The 16,291-nt window shown below is 44.1% G+C and overlaps 1 protein-coding gene across 4 annotated transcripts in view; it reads left to right on the plus strand.

Moving 5' to 3' along the window:
* The window catches only part of LOC134344379 (latent-transforming growth factor beta-binding protein 2-like), a 510,939-nt gene that overhangs the window by 398,049 nt on the left and 96,599 nt on the right, over positions 1 to 16,291 (plus strand). For 2 of the 4 annotated variants that reach the window (XM_063044071.1, XM_063044097.1), the window contains 2 exons: positions 852 to 974; positions 6,385 to 6,516. The exons of 1 other annotated variant lie outside the window; for it this stretch is intronic. In XM_063044071.1, the coding sequence (XP_062900141.1) occupies positions 852 to 974; positions 6,385 to 6,516 (255 nt within the window). The remainder of the gene's footprint in view (positions 1 to 851; positions 975 to 6,384; positions 6,517 to 16,291) is intronic. One more of the 4 variants, XM_063044078.1, reaches the window with a different exon arrangement.

Consider the following 16,291-nt stretch of genomic DNA (forward strand, 5'->3'; position numbering starts at 1 on the left):
GGTGTATTGTTAAAAGTATTCTGACTGGCTTCATCATGGTCTGCTATGGCAATTTAAATGCACAGGTACTAAAGCTGCAGAGAGTCATGGACTCAGTCCAATACAGGACAGGCACATCCCTCCCCATCATCAGTAGTATCTACAGGAGACACTGCCTCAAAAAGACAACCTCTATCAGCAAAGATCAAACCATCCAACACTTGCCATTTTCTCACAGCTACTAGTGTACTGATGAAAGAGAACCTTGAACATTTTGCAGTGACAGGAAATATTGATGGAAGAAAAAGTTGCAGTTGACAGCACATGACATTCATGAGTTACATCAAGGGATGGACAGGAAAAAGATTTGAAGAGCTTATTAGAGCTTCCCAAACTAAAAACAGATGGAAGATCATGTTCATCCACATCATATAACACGACACATAATGATGATGACTGGTGGACAGGAGGTACAGAAGCCTGAAGTCCCACACCATCGCGTTCAAGAACTGCCACCTCCCTCAACCATTCAGTTCTTGAGCAACATCATAACCACTTTGACCATTTCATGCTAAAATGAACTTTATATTTTTTGTTCTAATTGTATTTTCCTATAAAAAGTGTATATATATGTTTCTTGTGAAGGCTGCTTTTTGATGCCATGTGCCTGTGATCCTGCTGCAAGTAAACTTTTCATTGCACTTGTGCATCATAATAAACTTGACTTTGACTAAGCAGATCTGCAAGGACTCTTGATTATTTCAAGATTATATGCCCATAGTTTTCCTTCTCTTCAATTTATGTAAGAAATTTAATTTTTATCTATCCACTAATTATTTGCTTTTTCTTTTTATGCTCTATTTAACCTACAGATGTGGATGAATGCCACGAGGAGACTAATTGCTCAGGTGGACAATGCATAAATACAGATGGATCCTATATATGTAGATGTCAGACAGGGTTTACACATTTACCTGAAGCAGAACAATGTATTGGTAAGAATCATGAAAAATATTGGTAACTTTATTTTGGTATTAAAGTATACAATACAGATTGTAATATAGAAACATAGAAAATAGGTGCAGGAGTAGGCCATTCGGCCCTTCGAGCCTGCACCGCCATTTATTATGATCATGGCTGATCATCCAACTCAGAACCCCACCCCAGCCTTCCCTCCATACCCCCTGACCCCTGTAGCCACAAGGGCCATATCTAACTCCCTCTTAAACATAGCCAATGAACTGGCCTCAACAGTTTGCTGTGGCAGAGAATTCCACAGATTCACCACTCTCTGTGTGAAGAAGTTTTTCCTAATCTCGGTCCTAAAAGGCTTCCCCTCTATCCTCAAACTGTGACCCCTCGTTCTGGACCTCCCCAACATCGGGAACAATCTTCCCGCATCTAGCCTGTCCAATCCCTTTAGGATCTTATACGTTTCAATCAGATCCCCCCTCAATCTTCTAAATTCCAACGAGTACAAGCCCAGTTCATCCAGTCTTTCTTCATATGAAAGACCTGCTATCCCAGGAATCAATCTGGTGAACCTTCTTTGTACTCCCTCTATGGCAAAGATGTCTTTCCTCAGATTAGGAGACCAAAACTGCACACAATACTCCAGGTGTGGTCTCACCAAGGCCTTGTACAACTGCAGTAGTACCTCCCTGCTCCTGTACTCGAATCCTCTCGCTATAAATGCCAGCATAACGTTCGCCTTTTTCACCGCCTGCTGTACCTGCATGCCCACTTTCAATGACTGGTGTATAATGACACCCAGGTCTCGTTGCACCTCCCCTTTTCCTAATCGGCCACCATTCAGATAATAATCTGTTTTCCTATTTTTGCCACCAAAGTGGATAACTTCACATTTATCCACATTAAATTGCATCTGCCATGAGTTTGCCCACTCACCCAACCTATCCAAGTCACCCTGCATCCTCTTAGCATCCTCCTCACTGCTAACACTGCCACCCAGCTTCGTGTCATCCGCAAACTTGGAGATGCTGCATTTAATTCCCTCATCCAAGTCATTAATATATATTGTAAACAACTGGGGTCCCAGCACTGAGCCTTGCGGTACCCCACTAGTTACCGCCTGCCATTCTGAAAAGGTCCCGTTTATTCCCACTCTTTGCTTCCTGTCTGCTAACCAATTCTCCACCCACACCAATACCTTACCCCCAATACCGTGTGCTTTAAGTTTGCCCACTAATCTCCTGTGTGGGACCTTGTCAAAAGCCTTTTGAAAATCCAAATATACCACATCCACTGGTTCTCCCCTATCCACTCTACTAGTTACATCCTCAAAAAATTCTATGAGATTCGTCAGACATGATTTTCCTTTCACAAATCCATGCTGACTTTGTCCGATCATTTCACCGCTTTCCAAATGTGCTGTTATCACATCCTTGATAACTGACTCCAGCAGTTTCCCCACCACCGACGTTAGGCTAACCAGCCTATAATTCCCCGGTTTCTCTCTCCCTCCTTTTTTAAAAAGTGGGGTTACATTAGCCACCCTCCATCCTCAGGAACTAGTCCAGAATCTAACGAGTTTTGAAAAATTATCACTAATGCATCCACTATTTCTTGGGCTACTTCCTTAAGCACTCTAGGATGCAGACCATCTGGCCCTGGGGATTTATCTGCCTTCAATCCCTTCAATTTACCTAACACCACTTCCCTACTAACATGTATTTCACTCAGTTCCTCCATCTCACTGGACCCTCTGTCCCGTACTATTTCTGGAAGATTATTTATGTCCTCCTTAGTGAAGACAGAACCAAAGTAATTATTCAATTGGTCTGCCATGTCCTTGCTCCCCATAATCAATTCACCTGTTTCTGTCTGCAGGGGACCTACATTTGTCTTTATCAGTCTTTTCCTTTTTACATATCTATAAAAGCTTTTACAGTCCGTTTTTATGTTCTCTGCCAGTTTTCTCTCATAATCTTTTTTCCCCTTCCTAATTAAGCCCTTTGTCCTCCTCTGCTGAACTCTGAATTTCTCCCAGTCCTCAGGTGAGCCACTTTCTCTGGCTAATTTGTATGCTACTTCTTTGGAATTGATACTATCCCTAATTTCTCTTGTCAGCCACGGGTGCACTACCTTCCTTGATTTATTCTTTTGCCAAACTGGGATGAACAATTGTTGTAGTTCATCCATGCAACCTTTAAATGCTTGCCATTGCATATCCACCGTCAATCCTTTAAGTGTCATTTGCCAGTCTATCTTAGCTAATTCACGTCTCATACCTTCAAAGTTACCCCTCTTTAAGTTCAGAACCTTTGTTTCTGAATTAACTATGTCACTCTCCATATTAATGAAGAATTCCACCATATTATGGTCACTCTTATCCAAGGGGCCTCTCACGACAAGATCGCTAATTAACCCTTCCTCATTGCTCAAAACCCAGTCCAGAATAGCCTGCTCTCTAGTTGGTTCCTCGACATGTTGGTTCAAAAAACCATCCCGCATACATTCCAAGAAATCCTCTTCCTCAGCACCTTTACCAATTTGGTTCACCCAGTCTACATGTAGATTGAAGTCACCCATTATAACTGCTGTTCCTTTATTGCACACATTTCTAATTTCCTGTTTAATACCATCTCCGACCTCACTACTACTGTTAGGTGGCCTGTACACAACTCCCACCAGCGTCTTCTGCCCCTTAGTGTTACGCAGCTCTACCCATATTGATTCCACATCTTCCCGGCTTATGTCCTTCCTTTCTATTGCGTTAATCTCTTTTTTAACCAGCAACGCCACCCCACCTCCCCTTCTTTCATGTCTATCCCTCCTGAATATTGAATATCCCTGAACGTTGAGCTCCCATCCCTGGTCACCCTGGAGCCATGTCTCTGTGATCCCAACTATATCATAATCATTAATAACAATCTGCACTTTCATTTCATCCACCTTATTACGAATGCTCCTTGCATTGACACATAAAGCCTTCAGGCGCTCTTTTACAACTCTCTTAGCCCTTGTACAATTACGTTGAAAAGTGGCCCTTTTTAATGCTTGCCCTGGATTTGTCGGCCTGCCACTTTTACTTTTCTCCTTTGTACTTTTTGCTTCTTCGCTCACTTTACACCCCTCTGTCTCTCTGCACTGGTTCCCATCCCTCTGTTGTGAACTAACCTCCTCACGCCTAGCCTCTTTAATTTGATTCCCACCCCGCAACCATTCTAGTTTAAAGTCACCTCAGTAGCCCCCGCTAATCTCCCTGCCAGGATATTGGTCCCCCTAGGATTCAAGTGTAACCCGTCCTTTTTGTACAGGTCACGCCTGCGCCAAAAGAGGTCCCAATGATCCAAAAACTTGAATCCCTGCCCCCTGCTCCAATCCCTCAGCCACGCATTTATCCTCCACCTCATCGCATTCCTACTCTCACTGTCGCGTGGCACAGGCAGTAATCCCGAGATTACTACCTTTGCGGTCCATTTTCTCAACTCCCTTCCTAGCTCCCTATATTCTCCTTTCAGGACCTCATCCCTTTTCCTACCTATGTCATTGGTACCTATATGTACCACGACCTCTGGCTCCTCACCCTCCCACTTCAGGATATCTTGGACACGATCAGAAATATCCTGGACCCTGGCACCAGGGAGGCAAACTACCATCCGGGTCTCTGGACTGCGTCCACAAAATCGCCTATCTGACCCCCTTACTATCGAGTCCCCTATCACAACTGCCCTCCTCTTCCTTGCCCTACCCTTCTGAGCTACAGGGCCAGACTCTGTGCCGGAGGCACGGCCACTGTCGCTTCCCCCGGGTAAGCTGTCCCCCCCAACAGTACTCAAACAGGAGTACCTGTTGTTAAGGGGCACAGCCACCGGGGTACTCCCCATCACCTGACTTTTCCCCTTCCCCCTCCTAACCGTGACCCACTTGTCTGCCTCCCGTGGCCCCGGCGTGACCACCTGCCTTCCACTCCTCTCTATCACTTCCTCGCTCTCCCTGACCAGACGAAGGTCATCGAGCTGCAGCTCCAGTTCCGTAACGCGGTCCCTTAGGAACTGCACCTCGATGCACTTGGCGCAGATGTAGACGTCCGGGAGGCTTGGAGACTCCAGGGCCTCCCACATCCGACACCGAGAACAGCAAACTGCCCTCACACTCATAATGCCCCTCTCCTCAAATAGCAACAGAAAATGAATGCCAAACCTTCCTCGCCTCGCCCGCTTCCGCCTAAGCCCGGTGAGCCGAAGCCCTTAAGTCTTCACTCTGCTCCCGGCTCACTCCGCCGCCCGCAAACTACGCTGCCCGCTCTATGAGGCTTTGTTTCTTTTAAATCTGCCGCGCTGCACTGCCCGATGTCACTCGCCTGCGCAGTCCCGCCTCTCAGAAAGCCGTTGGAGGAAAAAAAATAACGAAAATTTCAAAAATCTCTTTCTCGGCACTCCCACTCAGACTCTCAGACTCCTTCTTCGAATCAAACCCGAAGCAGGATGTCTGCCCTTTTAAATCTGCCGCGCTGCACTGCCCGACGTCACACGCCTGCGCAGTCCCGCCTCTCAGAAAGAATATATCTAGGATATATTAAATAACAGGTGCATGGAAAGTGCACAACTCAAAGAATGTCAAGCTCATAACCTATAAAACAACAGAAAATAAAATTTGAAAAAAGAAGACCTGCAAGGTTTTACATTTTATTTCTCTGTAACGCATTCAACAAAATTTTGTCCCAGGCTGCTTAAGGCAATAGCCTTCCCATTTTGCCACCAGGAATGTAGGTTCAATCTAAGATCTGGTGCTATTTATCTCTGTTCTTACTTTAAATCTATTATTCCCCAAAAGAGTAAATTCAGGCATAGCCTAACACTTTGGCAGTTTTCTTTAATTGTAATCCTCATAGTATGCACTGATGACCCTACACCTACCATGCAGCATCACACAAGCAACTTAGTACGGGCAAAATCACTGAGGATCTGCAAGGGATTTAGAACATCTAAAAGTATATTTCATGCAACACACACAAAAAGTGCTGGTGAACACAGCAGGCCAGGCAGCATCTATAGGAAGAGGTACAGTCGATGCTTTGGGCCAAGACCCTTCGTCAGGACTAACTGAAAGAAGCGATAGTAAGAGATTTAAAGGTGGGAGTGGGAGGGGGAGATCCGAAATGACAGGAGAAGACAGGTGGAGGAGGGATGGAGCTAAGAGCTGGAAAGTTGATTGGCAAAAGGGATACGAGGCTGGAGAAGGGAGAGGATCATGAGACGGGAGGTCTAGGGAGAAAGAAAGGGGGAGGGGAGCCCAGAGGATGGAGAGCAGGCAAGGAGTTATAGTGAGAGGGACAGAGGAAGAAAAGAAATTAGAACTTAGTGTTTTTGAAGATACAAGCTTATGGTGTATTAGAATGGTATTCCTAAATATTCCATCCTATTGCTTGTATTTACTTAGATATTGATGAGTGTAGTTTATATGCTGGCTCTCTATGTGGCATCTGGAAATGTGAGAATACTATTGGTTCCTATCAATGCATTATGGGATGCCAGCCAGGATTCCAACGTACAGCTATTGGGGAATGCATTGGTAAGTACTCTTACAAGTAATTAGATGATGGATCCAGAACATTTTAATTATATAATGGTTTGTTAACTTAATAATTTTAACCCTTTAACCCTTTTGGTTGAAGAATATACCATTTGTTTGACCCAGTGATTTCATAAGACCACAAGACATAGGAGCAAAATTTGGCCATTCAGGCACTGAGTTTGCTAGGCCATTCTATCGTGGCTTACTTATTATCCCTCTCAATCCCATTTCCCTGCCTGCCCCCCCCCATAACCTTTGATACCCTTACTGATCAAGAATCTTAACATATCCCCCATGACTTCGCCTCCTATAGCAACTTGCCTTCAAAGGACTACTTCTGAAACAGACTGTCTTCTCAACTTACTTTGCAGTTTCTTTAAAAGGAGTAATTATACATTGTTGATATCATTTAGTGTATACAAGTGTGCCATCTTGGTTCTTAAAAAAAATTGGATAAACTGTATGAGAATTGGTGGAATTAATCTGCAACCCTATGTAGTTAATATGCACAGTAAATCATTATTACCTAACTTTAACATGCTTCAGTACTGTAGAAAAGTATTCTAGTAGCTAGAATGCAAACAGCTCTTTCATTCTTGTTATTAAATGCTTACATTTAACAGATCATGTTAATATTCATAATTTTATAACACTTAAAAAATTGTTCTTCCACCAATAGAATTTCACACTGGTGACTTGTGCATCATCCTTGAATAGAGCACTACAGCTTAGAAGCAGATCTATTGGCCCATCTAGTTTGTGTAAAACTGTTAATATAAATCATAGAACAGTACAGCCCTGGTTTAGATCATTCTTCTTCTAAATAATTGACTTGTAGTAGATCTGCCTCCTTTATCCAATCTTTTCTAATGAAATGTGATATTGTTGATGTTTGGCATTTTTTGCATCCAACAGATAAAGAGTACTCAATTTTTTCTCATGTTCATTGTACGTATTCCAGGATTGATTATTTTTTTGTTGATAGCTAATTGTTTCCATTAGTTCGATCCTGTGAATTTAAAGAAATTGCTGTTTCAGATCATGCTGCTGTGTTTTTATCTTTAAATCATCCGGGTATCTCCCAAATAAACAGATTCTCGTGTTTTAATCCAACTTTGTTATCAGATAAAGATTTTTAAAAATTTTTGGAGGGACAAATTATTTTTTTTGAAGAGAATACACTAGAAGAGATGTCTAGTCTTATTTTATGGGATGCTTTTAAGGCTTATATTAGAGGTCAAATTATTTCTTTTACTGCAAGTGATAAGAAAAAAGCTAATAAGGAGAGAATTGAATTAGCCAATCAGTTGAAACAATTAGACCAAAAATATGCTTTGGCTCCAGATACTGTTTTATATAAAAGATGTGTTGAAATTAAAACCAAATAAAATCTGCTCTTATCCAATTGAAATGCAACTTTTAAAAGATAAAAGTCAGTTTTATGTTCCTGGAGATGAAAAGGATAAACTTTTAGCTAACCAATTAAAGACCTTTATAGTTAAATGTCAAAATAAAGCTAATGGTGATAAAACATCTGATCATTTAGAAATAAACGATGCTTTTAGAGAATTCTACTCTAAACTTTATAGTTCTGATCCTCCTAAAGATAATACTCTAATGAATAATTTTTTAGATCGATTAAACATTCCTACACTTTCTGATGATACTCAAAAGTTGTTGGATCAACCTATGATCCTATGAGGAAATTGCCAAGATTGTTCATACTTTGCACTCAGAGAAGGCTCCAGGTCCTGGTGGATGGAGAGTTTTATAAGGTTTTTTCCTTTTTGCTTATACCTTGTTTATATTCAGTCCTTTCTGACTCCTTTAAATTAAGTAAGTTGCCACAATCTTTTTGTGAAGCCTCTAATTTCGCTTATTCTTAAAAAGAATAAGGACCCAATTGAAAGCTCTTCTTATAGACCTATTTCCTTACTAAATGTTGATACTAAAATTTTATCTAAACTTTTGGCTCATAGGTTTGAAAATATTTTGCCATCTATTATCTCTGATGATCAGACTGGATTTATCAAAAATCGATACTCCCACTTTAATATTCATCCTTTATTGAATGTTATTTATTTTCTTTCTCAAGAGATTTCAGAATGTGTGATATCGTTAGATGCTGAGAAAGCCTTTGATCGGGTTGAATGGAATTATTTATTTAAAACTTCAGAAAAATTTAACTTTGGGCCCGATTTTGTTCAATAGATTAAATTACTTATCTCCCTCCGCTCAGATTCTTACTAACTGTCAGTACTCTAAACCATTTAAACTTTATCATGGAACTGGACAAGGTTGTCCTTTGATTCCTTTGCTTTTTGATTTGGTCTTAGAACCGTTAGCTATTGCTTTCCGGGAATCTAATGATATTACTGGTATATTAAGGGGGGGTATTACCCACAAAGTTTTGCTTTATGCTGATGACCTTTTGCTCTACATTTCTTATGTGGAGTCTTCTTGGTCTTTACTTTCTCTACTTTCCTGCTTTAGTCAGTTTTCTGGATATAAACTTAACTTCCACAAAAGTGAACTTTTTCCTTTGAATAATTTGGTATTAGTTAATACTAACCTTTCTTTTGAGATTGTAAGAAATCAATTTACTTATTTGGGCGTCACAATTACTAGGAATTATAAATTCCTTTTTAAAGAAAATTTTTTACACTTCTGAATTATGTTAAGAAGGCACTTTCAAATTGGTCATCCCTCTCTTTATCGTTGATTGGCCAAATCAATTCCATTAAATTGAATATTTTGCCTAAATTTTTGTATTTATTTCAGGCCATACCTATTTTTATTCCTAAATCCTATTTGATTCTTTGGATTCTGTTATATCTTCTTACATATGGAAAAGTAAAATTTCTCAATTAAATAAAATTCCTCTTCAAAAAGCTGAAAAGAATGGAGGTTTAGCCTTACCCAATTTTAGGTTTTATTACTGGGCAGTCAATATACAGTATCTTACGTTTTGCTTATAATAATTGAGAGGACTGTCCGGTTTTTTTAGAAGCTAACTCTGTTAATAAATTCTCTATCATTTCTCTTCTTGGATCCTCAATTCCTTTACCTTTAAGTAATTTAACTGATAATTTTGTAGCTAAACACACTTTGAGGATTTTGGTACAATTTAGAAAATATTTTGGTTTATTGAGTTTTTCACTTTCCAGTCCCATTTTTTCTAACTTTTTTTTTAAACCTATATTTTTATGTCCTATGTAGTTTTTAATGAGTGGAATAGATTGGGTTGTGGCAGCTCGCCCACACGGCAAGCAAACCGGCTCCAGCAGTCGCGGGCGAGTCCGCAGCCAGTGGCAACCGAGAGGGCTCTGAGTGCGGGGCAGACCTCGGCCTGGAAGCCGACGTCACTTCTGCCCCGCAAAGAGCGGGGGATGCTGGGAGCGGGCACTTAAGTGCGCGCAAATTTAAACAGTAAACAGTTCAACCAGATCCTGCTCGACTCAATATGTTGCTTTCACTCATTGCATATCAGCACGACTACATTGGTGACCCCGATGGTCCAACGGCATTTGGACCCAGCATGAACAACTTGGCTCTGCAGAACGCAGTTTCCCTTAAACTGCCAACCTTCCGGACCACTCAACCCCTGGTCAGGTTCAAGCAAGCAGAGGCCCAGTTCCAGATCAGGCAAATTGTCTCAGACGCCACCAAGTATTACTACATGGTGTGCGCCCTCGACCAGGAGACAGCAGGCCGCATTACCGACTTTCTGCATCAGCCTCCGGCAACAGACAGGTACAAGGCACTCCAGGCCCTGTTAATCCGCACATTTGGCCTCTCCCGCTGCACGGTTACTGCATATGGACGGCCTGGGTGACCGCGTGCCATCAGCCCTGATGAGCGACATGCTAGCGCTGGCAGACGGCCATAAGTCTTGCTTGTTTTTTGAACAGATCTTCTTGGAGCAAATGCCACAAGACATCCGCCTCCTGCTAGCAGATGAAGACTTCAGAGACCCGTGCAGGGTGGCTGCCTGCGCGGACGTGCTTTGGCGTGCCAAACAAAATGGCGGAACCACCATCGAAATTAGTGCTGCAGCACGGTCGAAAGCCCAGCCCTCCCACACCCCAGCAGCAGTAACACTCACACCAAGGGACGGCACTGCTTCTGAGTCTTGGTGTTTTTATCATCAAAAGTGGGGTTCCGGGGCCCGCCACTGCCGACCGCCATGCTCGTTCCAGGGAAACGCCAGGGTCAGCCGTCGCTGATGGCTACGGCGTCTGGTCACCGTGATAGCCTCCTCTATGTTTGGGACAAGCACTTCGGGCGTAGATTCCTGGTGGGCAGAGGGGTGGAAATCAGTGTCCTACCCCCCTCTAGCCATGATACCTGAGCTAGAAGAACAGTACCGGAACTTACGGCAGCCAACAGCAGCACCATCTGCACCTACAGCACAAGAACCATCCCCTTGAAGTTCGGTTCCATCTGCTTTACATGGACATTTACGCTGGCTGCAGTATCACAGCCATTTCTGGGTGCGGACTTCCTCCGCGTGCACTGCCTGCTCGTGGATTTGAAGGGACGACGATTGGTCGATGTGAAGACGTTCCAGACTTTCTCCCTCGGTGAGGCCAGGTTACCGGCCCCACACCTGGACTCCGTCACTTATTCCGACAACGAGTTCGCCAGAGTGTTATTGGAGTTCCCATCTATCATCACGCCGCAGTTTTCCTCAACAGACCCCAAACACGGTTTGATGCACCACATCCCCACACAGGGACCTCCCCTTCATGCCCAGGCCCGCAGGCATCCGCCCGACAAGCTCCACCTCGCAAAGGAGGAATTCAAGAAGATGGAGGAGATGGGGATTGTGCGGCGTTCCAACAGCCCGTGGGCCTCCCCACTCCGTATGGTGCCCAAGTCCGAGGGAGGGTGGAGACCGTGCGGCGACTATAGGAGGCTGAACGACGCCAGCACGTCCGATCGCTATCTAGTACCACACATCCAGGACTTTACAGCCAACTTGCACGGGGCACACATCTTTTCGAAGATTGACCTGGTACGAGGGTATCATCAGATCCCAGTCCACCCAGACGATGTACCCAAGACGGCCCTCATTACCTCCTTTGGCCTGTTCGAGTTCCTCAGGATGCTGTTCAGGCTCAAAAACGAAGTGATGACGTTCCAGCGCCAGATGGACGCAGTAGGGCGAGATCTGGGCTTTCTGTTCATCTACCTGGATGACATACTTATCGCCAGCCACTCCCACCAGGAACATATAGCACATTTATACCTGCTCTGCTGCTGCCTAAGCAACAACGGTCTGGCTATCAACCCCACCAAGTGCCAGTTCGGCCTACCTGCCATCGACTTCTTGGGACACTGGGTTGACTACCATGGAGCTGTGCCCCTGCCAGCAAAAGTTGAAGCCATCTGCCAATTTGCCAGACCCAGTGCTGTTAAAGGCCTGCAGGAATTTGTTGGGATGGTTAACTTTCACCATCGTTTCCTGCCGTCAGTGGCCCAGATCATGCGGCCCCTTTTCGGCTTGATGTCCGGCAAGGTCAAAGAGGTCACCTGGACAGAGGAGGCGACGTCGGCTTTTGAACAAGCCAAGAACATACTAGCAAATGCCACGCTCCTGGTCCACCCCTGGGTCGACATCCCCACTGCCCACACCGTGGATGCCTCCGACGCGGCAGTTGGCGGCGTGCTCGAGCAGCTCATCGAAGGCCAGTGGAAACTGCTCGCTTTTTTCAGCCAGCACCTACGACCCCTGGAACTTAAGTACAGCGCTTTTGACAGGGAGCTGCTGGCCCTGTACCTTGCCATCTAGCACTTCAGGTAGTTCCTGGAAGGGAAGGAGTTCACGGTCTTCACAGACCACAAGCCCCTCACTTTCACGTTTGCCAAAGTGCCGGACCCATGGTCAGGCCGCCAACAATGCCACCTGTCGTACATCTCAGAGCTTACCACCACGATCAAGCACATCTCCAGGAAGAACTACGTGGTGGCCGTCACGCTGTCACACACCTCTGTCCAATCAGTGCACTCTCTGTCTCCGGGGGTGGATTATGCAGCATTAGCTAAGGCGCAACGACTGGACAGCGAGATGCCGGCGTACCGAACCGCAGTCTCAGGACTCCACCTCGAAGACATACCCATTGGGCCTGAAGGTAATGAGCTCCTTTGCGACGTGTCCACCGGGCAACCTCAGCCCATTGTCCCGACTGCTTGGGGGCGCCGGGTTTTCGACAGCTTGCACAGTTTAGCCCACCCTTCCATCCGGGTGACCATCCGGCTGATTGCAGACAGGTTTGTGTGGCACGACCTACACAAGCAGGTCGGGCACTGGGCCAGGACATGCACGCACTGCAACCCTTCCAGCTGACACATAGGAGGTTTGAACATGTCCATGTGGACATCGTCAGCCCACTGCCGGTTTTGAGAGGAGCGAGATACCTGTTCACCATGGTGGACAGGTTCACGAGGTGGCTGGAAGCTATCCCACTCGCTGACACGTCCACGGAGACATGTGCCAGAGCCCTGATTACCACCTGGGTGGCACGGTTCAGACTCCCAGCCCACGTCACTTCAGATAGGGGTGTGCAGTTCACATCGGCTTTGTGGTCTGCACTGGCACAACTCCTCAGAACCCAGCTCCACCGAACGACTGCTTACCACCTGCAGTCCCCAATGGCCAGGCGGAACGTTTCCACAGGCACTTGAAGTCAGCCCTGATGGCATGCCTCCGAGGGCCAGACTGGGTTGACGAACTCCCCTGGGTGCTGCTTGGCATCCGCACGGCACCCAAGGAGGACCTGGCCACATCATCGGCTGAACTTGTTTACGGTGCCCCGCTCACAGTTCCTGGTGAGTTATCCCAGCACCCCGTGGCCAAAAGGACACACCTACGGCGGTCCTAACTAAACTCTGGGAGCGACTTGAAACACTTGCCCCAGTCTCGACGTCCCATCACAGAACAGCACCCTCTTTCATGCCCAAGGACCTACAACAGAGCAAGTATGTTTTTGTTCGCTGAAGCGCACACAGACCACCCCTGCAGCGACCATACAAAGGACGGTGCGCCATAATGGGACGACCTGCGTTCTCCACATCGGCGGCCATGAAGAGACTTTTACCATTGGCCATCTCAAACAGGCACATCTAGACCTTGAACGCCCGGTTGCGGTGCCACCCCCACGACGACAAGGCCGGCCACCTAAAAGAACTGACAGTGTGCAGGCTGTGGACTCTGCACCTCCTAGCGCTGGTTCTGGGTGGGGGGGGGGTCATGTGGCAGCTCGCCCACGCGGCAAGCAAACCGTCTCCAGCAGTCGCGGGCGAGTCCACAGCCAGCGGCAACTGAGAAGGCTCTGAGTGCGGGGCAGACTTCGGCCCAGAAGCCAACGTCACTTCCGCCCCGCAAAGAGCAGGGGATGCTGGGAGCGGGCATTTAAGCACGCGCGGATTTAAACAGTAAACAGTTCAACCAGACCCTGCTTGACTCAGTGTGTTGCTTTCACTTATTGCATATCAGCGCGTCTACAGGGTGTTAAATGTTTTCCTGATTTATTTGTTGGAGATAGTCTCTCTTCATTTGAACAACTGTCAGTTAAGTATAGCCTACCGAGAACTCACTTTTTTCGATATTTACAAATTAGAGACTTCTTGCGTCCTCAAGTACATACGTTTCCTAAAAGTTCAGATAAAAATTTACTTGATATAATTTTAATTTGAAACCCTTCCATAATGCATCTATGTCTAATATTTATGGTATGTTGTTGGGAATGAGAAATATTCCTTTAGATAAAATTAGAAATCTTTGGGAACAAGATTTACAGAATTCAATTTCTGAGGACACTTGGAATGAAATTTTTAAATTGGTTAATACCTCATCGTTATGTGCCCGTCATTCCGTCATTCCCTTCTACAATTTAAAGTGGTTCATAGGGCCCATATGTCTAAAGATAAGCTGTCTCATTTTTATTCGGATATATCTCCCTTTTGTAATAGATGTAATAATGGAGAAACTTCACTAATCCATATATTTTGGACTTGTCCGAGTCTTGAAAAATATTGAAAGGAAGTATTTCAAACTTTTTCGGTGCTTTTTAAAGTAAATTTTAAACCTAATCCTTTTACTGCCTTATTTGGTATTGTTGGAGGAAATGATATTATTTTGGAGACACATGATCTGCATATTTTGGCCTTTATTTCTCTCATAGCCAGGAGAGAATTGTTGCTTAAGCAGACGGATGCCACTCCACCTACTCATACTCATTGGTTACATGATGTTATGTCTTGCTTAAATTTAGAGAAGATTCGCTGTTCAATTTCTGAACCTAGACAAGATTTTTTTAGCATTGTGGGGAGCTTTTTTGAATTATTTTCAAAATCTTTGATTTGCTATTAAACACAGATGTTGGCTAATAATATGTTTTACTATGTGTTAAGGATTTCTTCCTTTTTTTTAACCTAACAGCTGTTTTTTTTTCCGGTAGTGGGTTCAGATTTTTTGTATAATAAAATTATCTTTTTTCAATATTATGTTTAAATTTAATTTTATATGGATATGGGGTAATTGCACTTTATCTGTGATTTCAATATATTGTAATCGATATATATTATATATCCTACTGTACTCTGTATTTTTTATGTAAGAAATTAATAAAAATATTGAAAAAGAAAGAAAGAACAGTACAGCCCAGGAACAGGCCCTTTGGCCCAAAATGTTATGCCAAACCAGTTAAATTAGTGATCAAATTGCTAACTAAACTAATTTCTTCTGCCTACACAATGTCCATATCCCTCTATTTTCCTCATATTCATGCGCCTATCTAAACGTCACTTAAATGTCCCAAGTATATCTGCCTCTACCACCAGGCAAGACATTCCAAGCACCTACCACTCTCTGTAAAAAAAAAAAAAAAAAAACTTGCCCTTCACATCTCCTTCAAAATGACCTCCTCTCACTTTTAATGCATGCCCTCATGTAATAGACACTTCAACCTTGGGAAAAAGATACTCTCTGTCTACTGTATCTATGCCTTTCATAATCTTATAAACCTCCATCAGGTTAGTCTAACCTCTCATTATAGCATATGCCAGGCAGCATCCTGGTAAACTTCTGCACACTTTCCAAAGCCTCAACTTCCTTCTGATAATGGGGTGACCAGAACTGCATGCAATACTCCAAATGCAGCCAAACTAGAGTTTTATAAATTATAAATCGGCAGCATATCTTCCTGACTTTTAACCTCAATGCCTCAACTAATAGTGGTACTGTAAGCATGCCATATTCCTTTTTAACCACTCTATCAACCTTTGTAGCCACTTTCGGGGTGCTATGAATATGGACCATCTGCTCATTAACACTGTTAAGAGTCTTGCCCTTAATGGTGTACTGTCCCTATACATTTGACCTGCCAAGGTACAACACTTCACATTTAGCTAGGTTAAATTTCATTTGCCATTTCTCCAAACTTATCTGCAATTAATCTATATTCCACTGTATTCTTTGTAAGTCATCTGCAGTATCCACAACACCACCAATCTTAATATCATTTGCAAACTTACTAACCCATTTATCTACATTTTCATCCAGGTCATTCATATACATAACTAACAGCAGAGGTCCCAGGCAAAATCACTATGGAACACTACTAATCATAAACTTCAAGCCGGAATAAGTCCCTTCAACCACTACCAGTATGTCTTCTATGGGCAAGCCAGTTCTGAATCCAAACATCAATTCACCATTGATCCCATGCACCATAATCTTCTTGATGAGGCTCCAGTGAGGGATCTTGTC

The sequence above is a fragment of the Mobula hypostoma genome, chromosome 1 (genome assembly GCF_963921235.1).
Source record: "Mobula hypostoma chromosome 1, sMobHyp1.1, whole genome shotgun sequence".
NCBI classification, from domain to species: Eukaryota; Metazoa; Chordata; class Chondrichthyes; order Myliobatiformes; family Myliobatidae; genus Mobula; species Mobula hypostoma.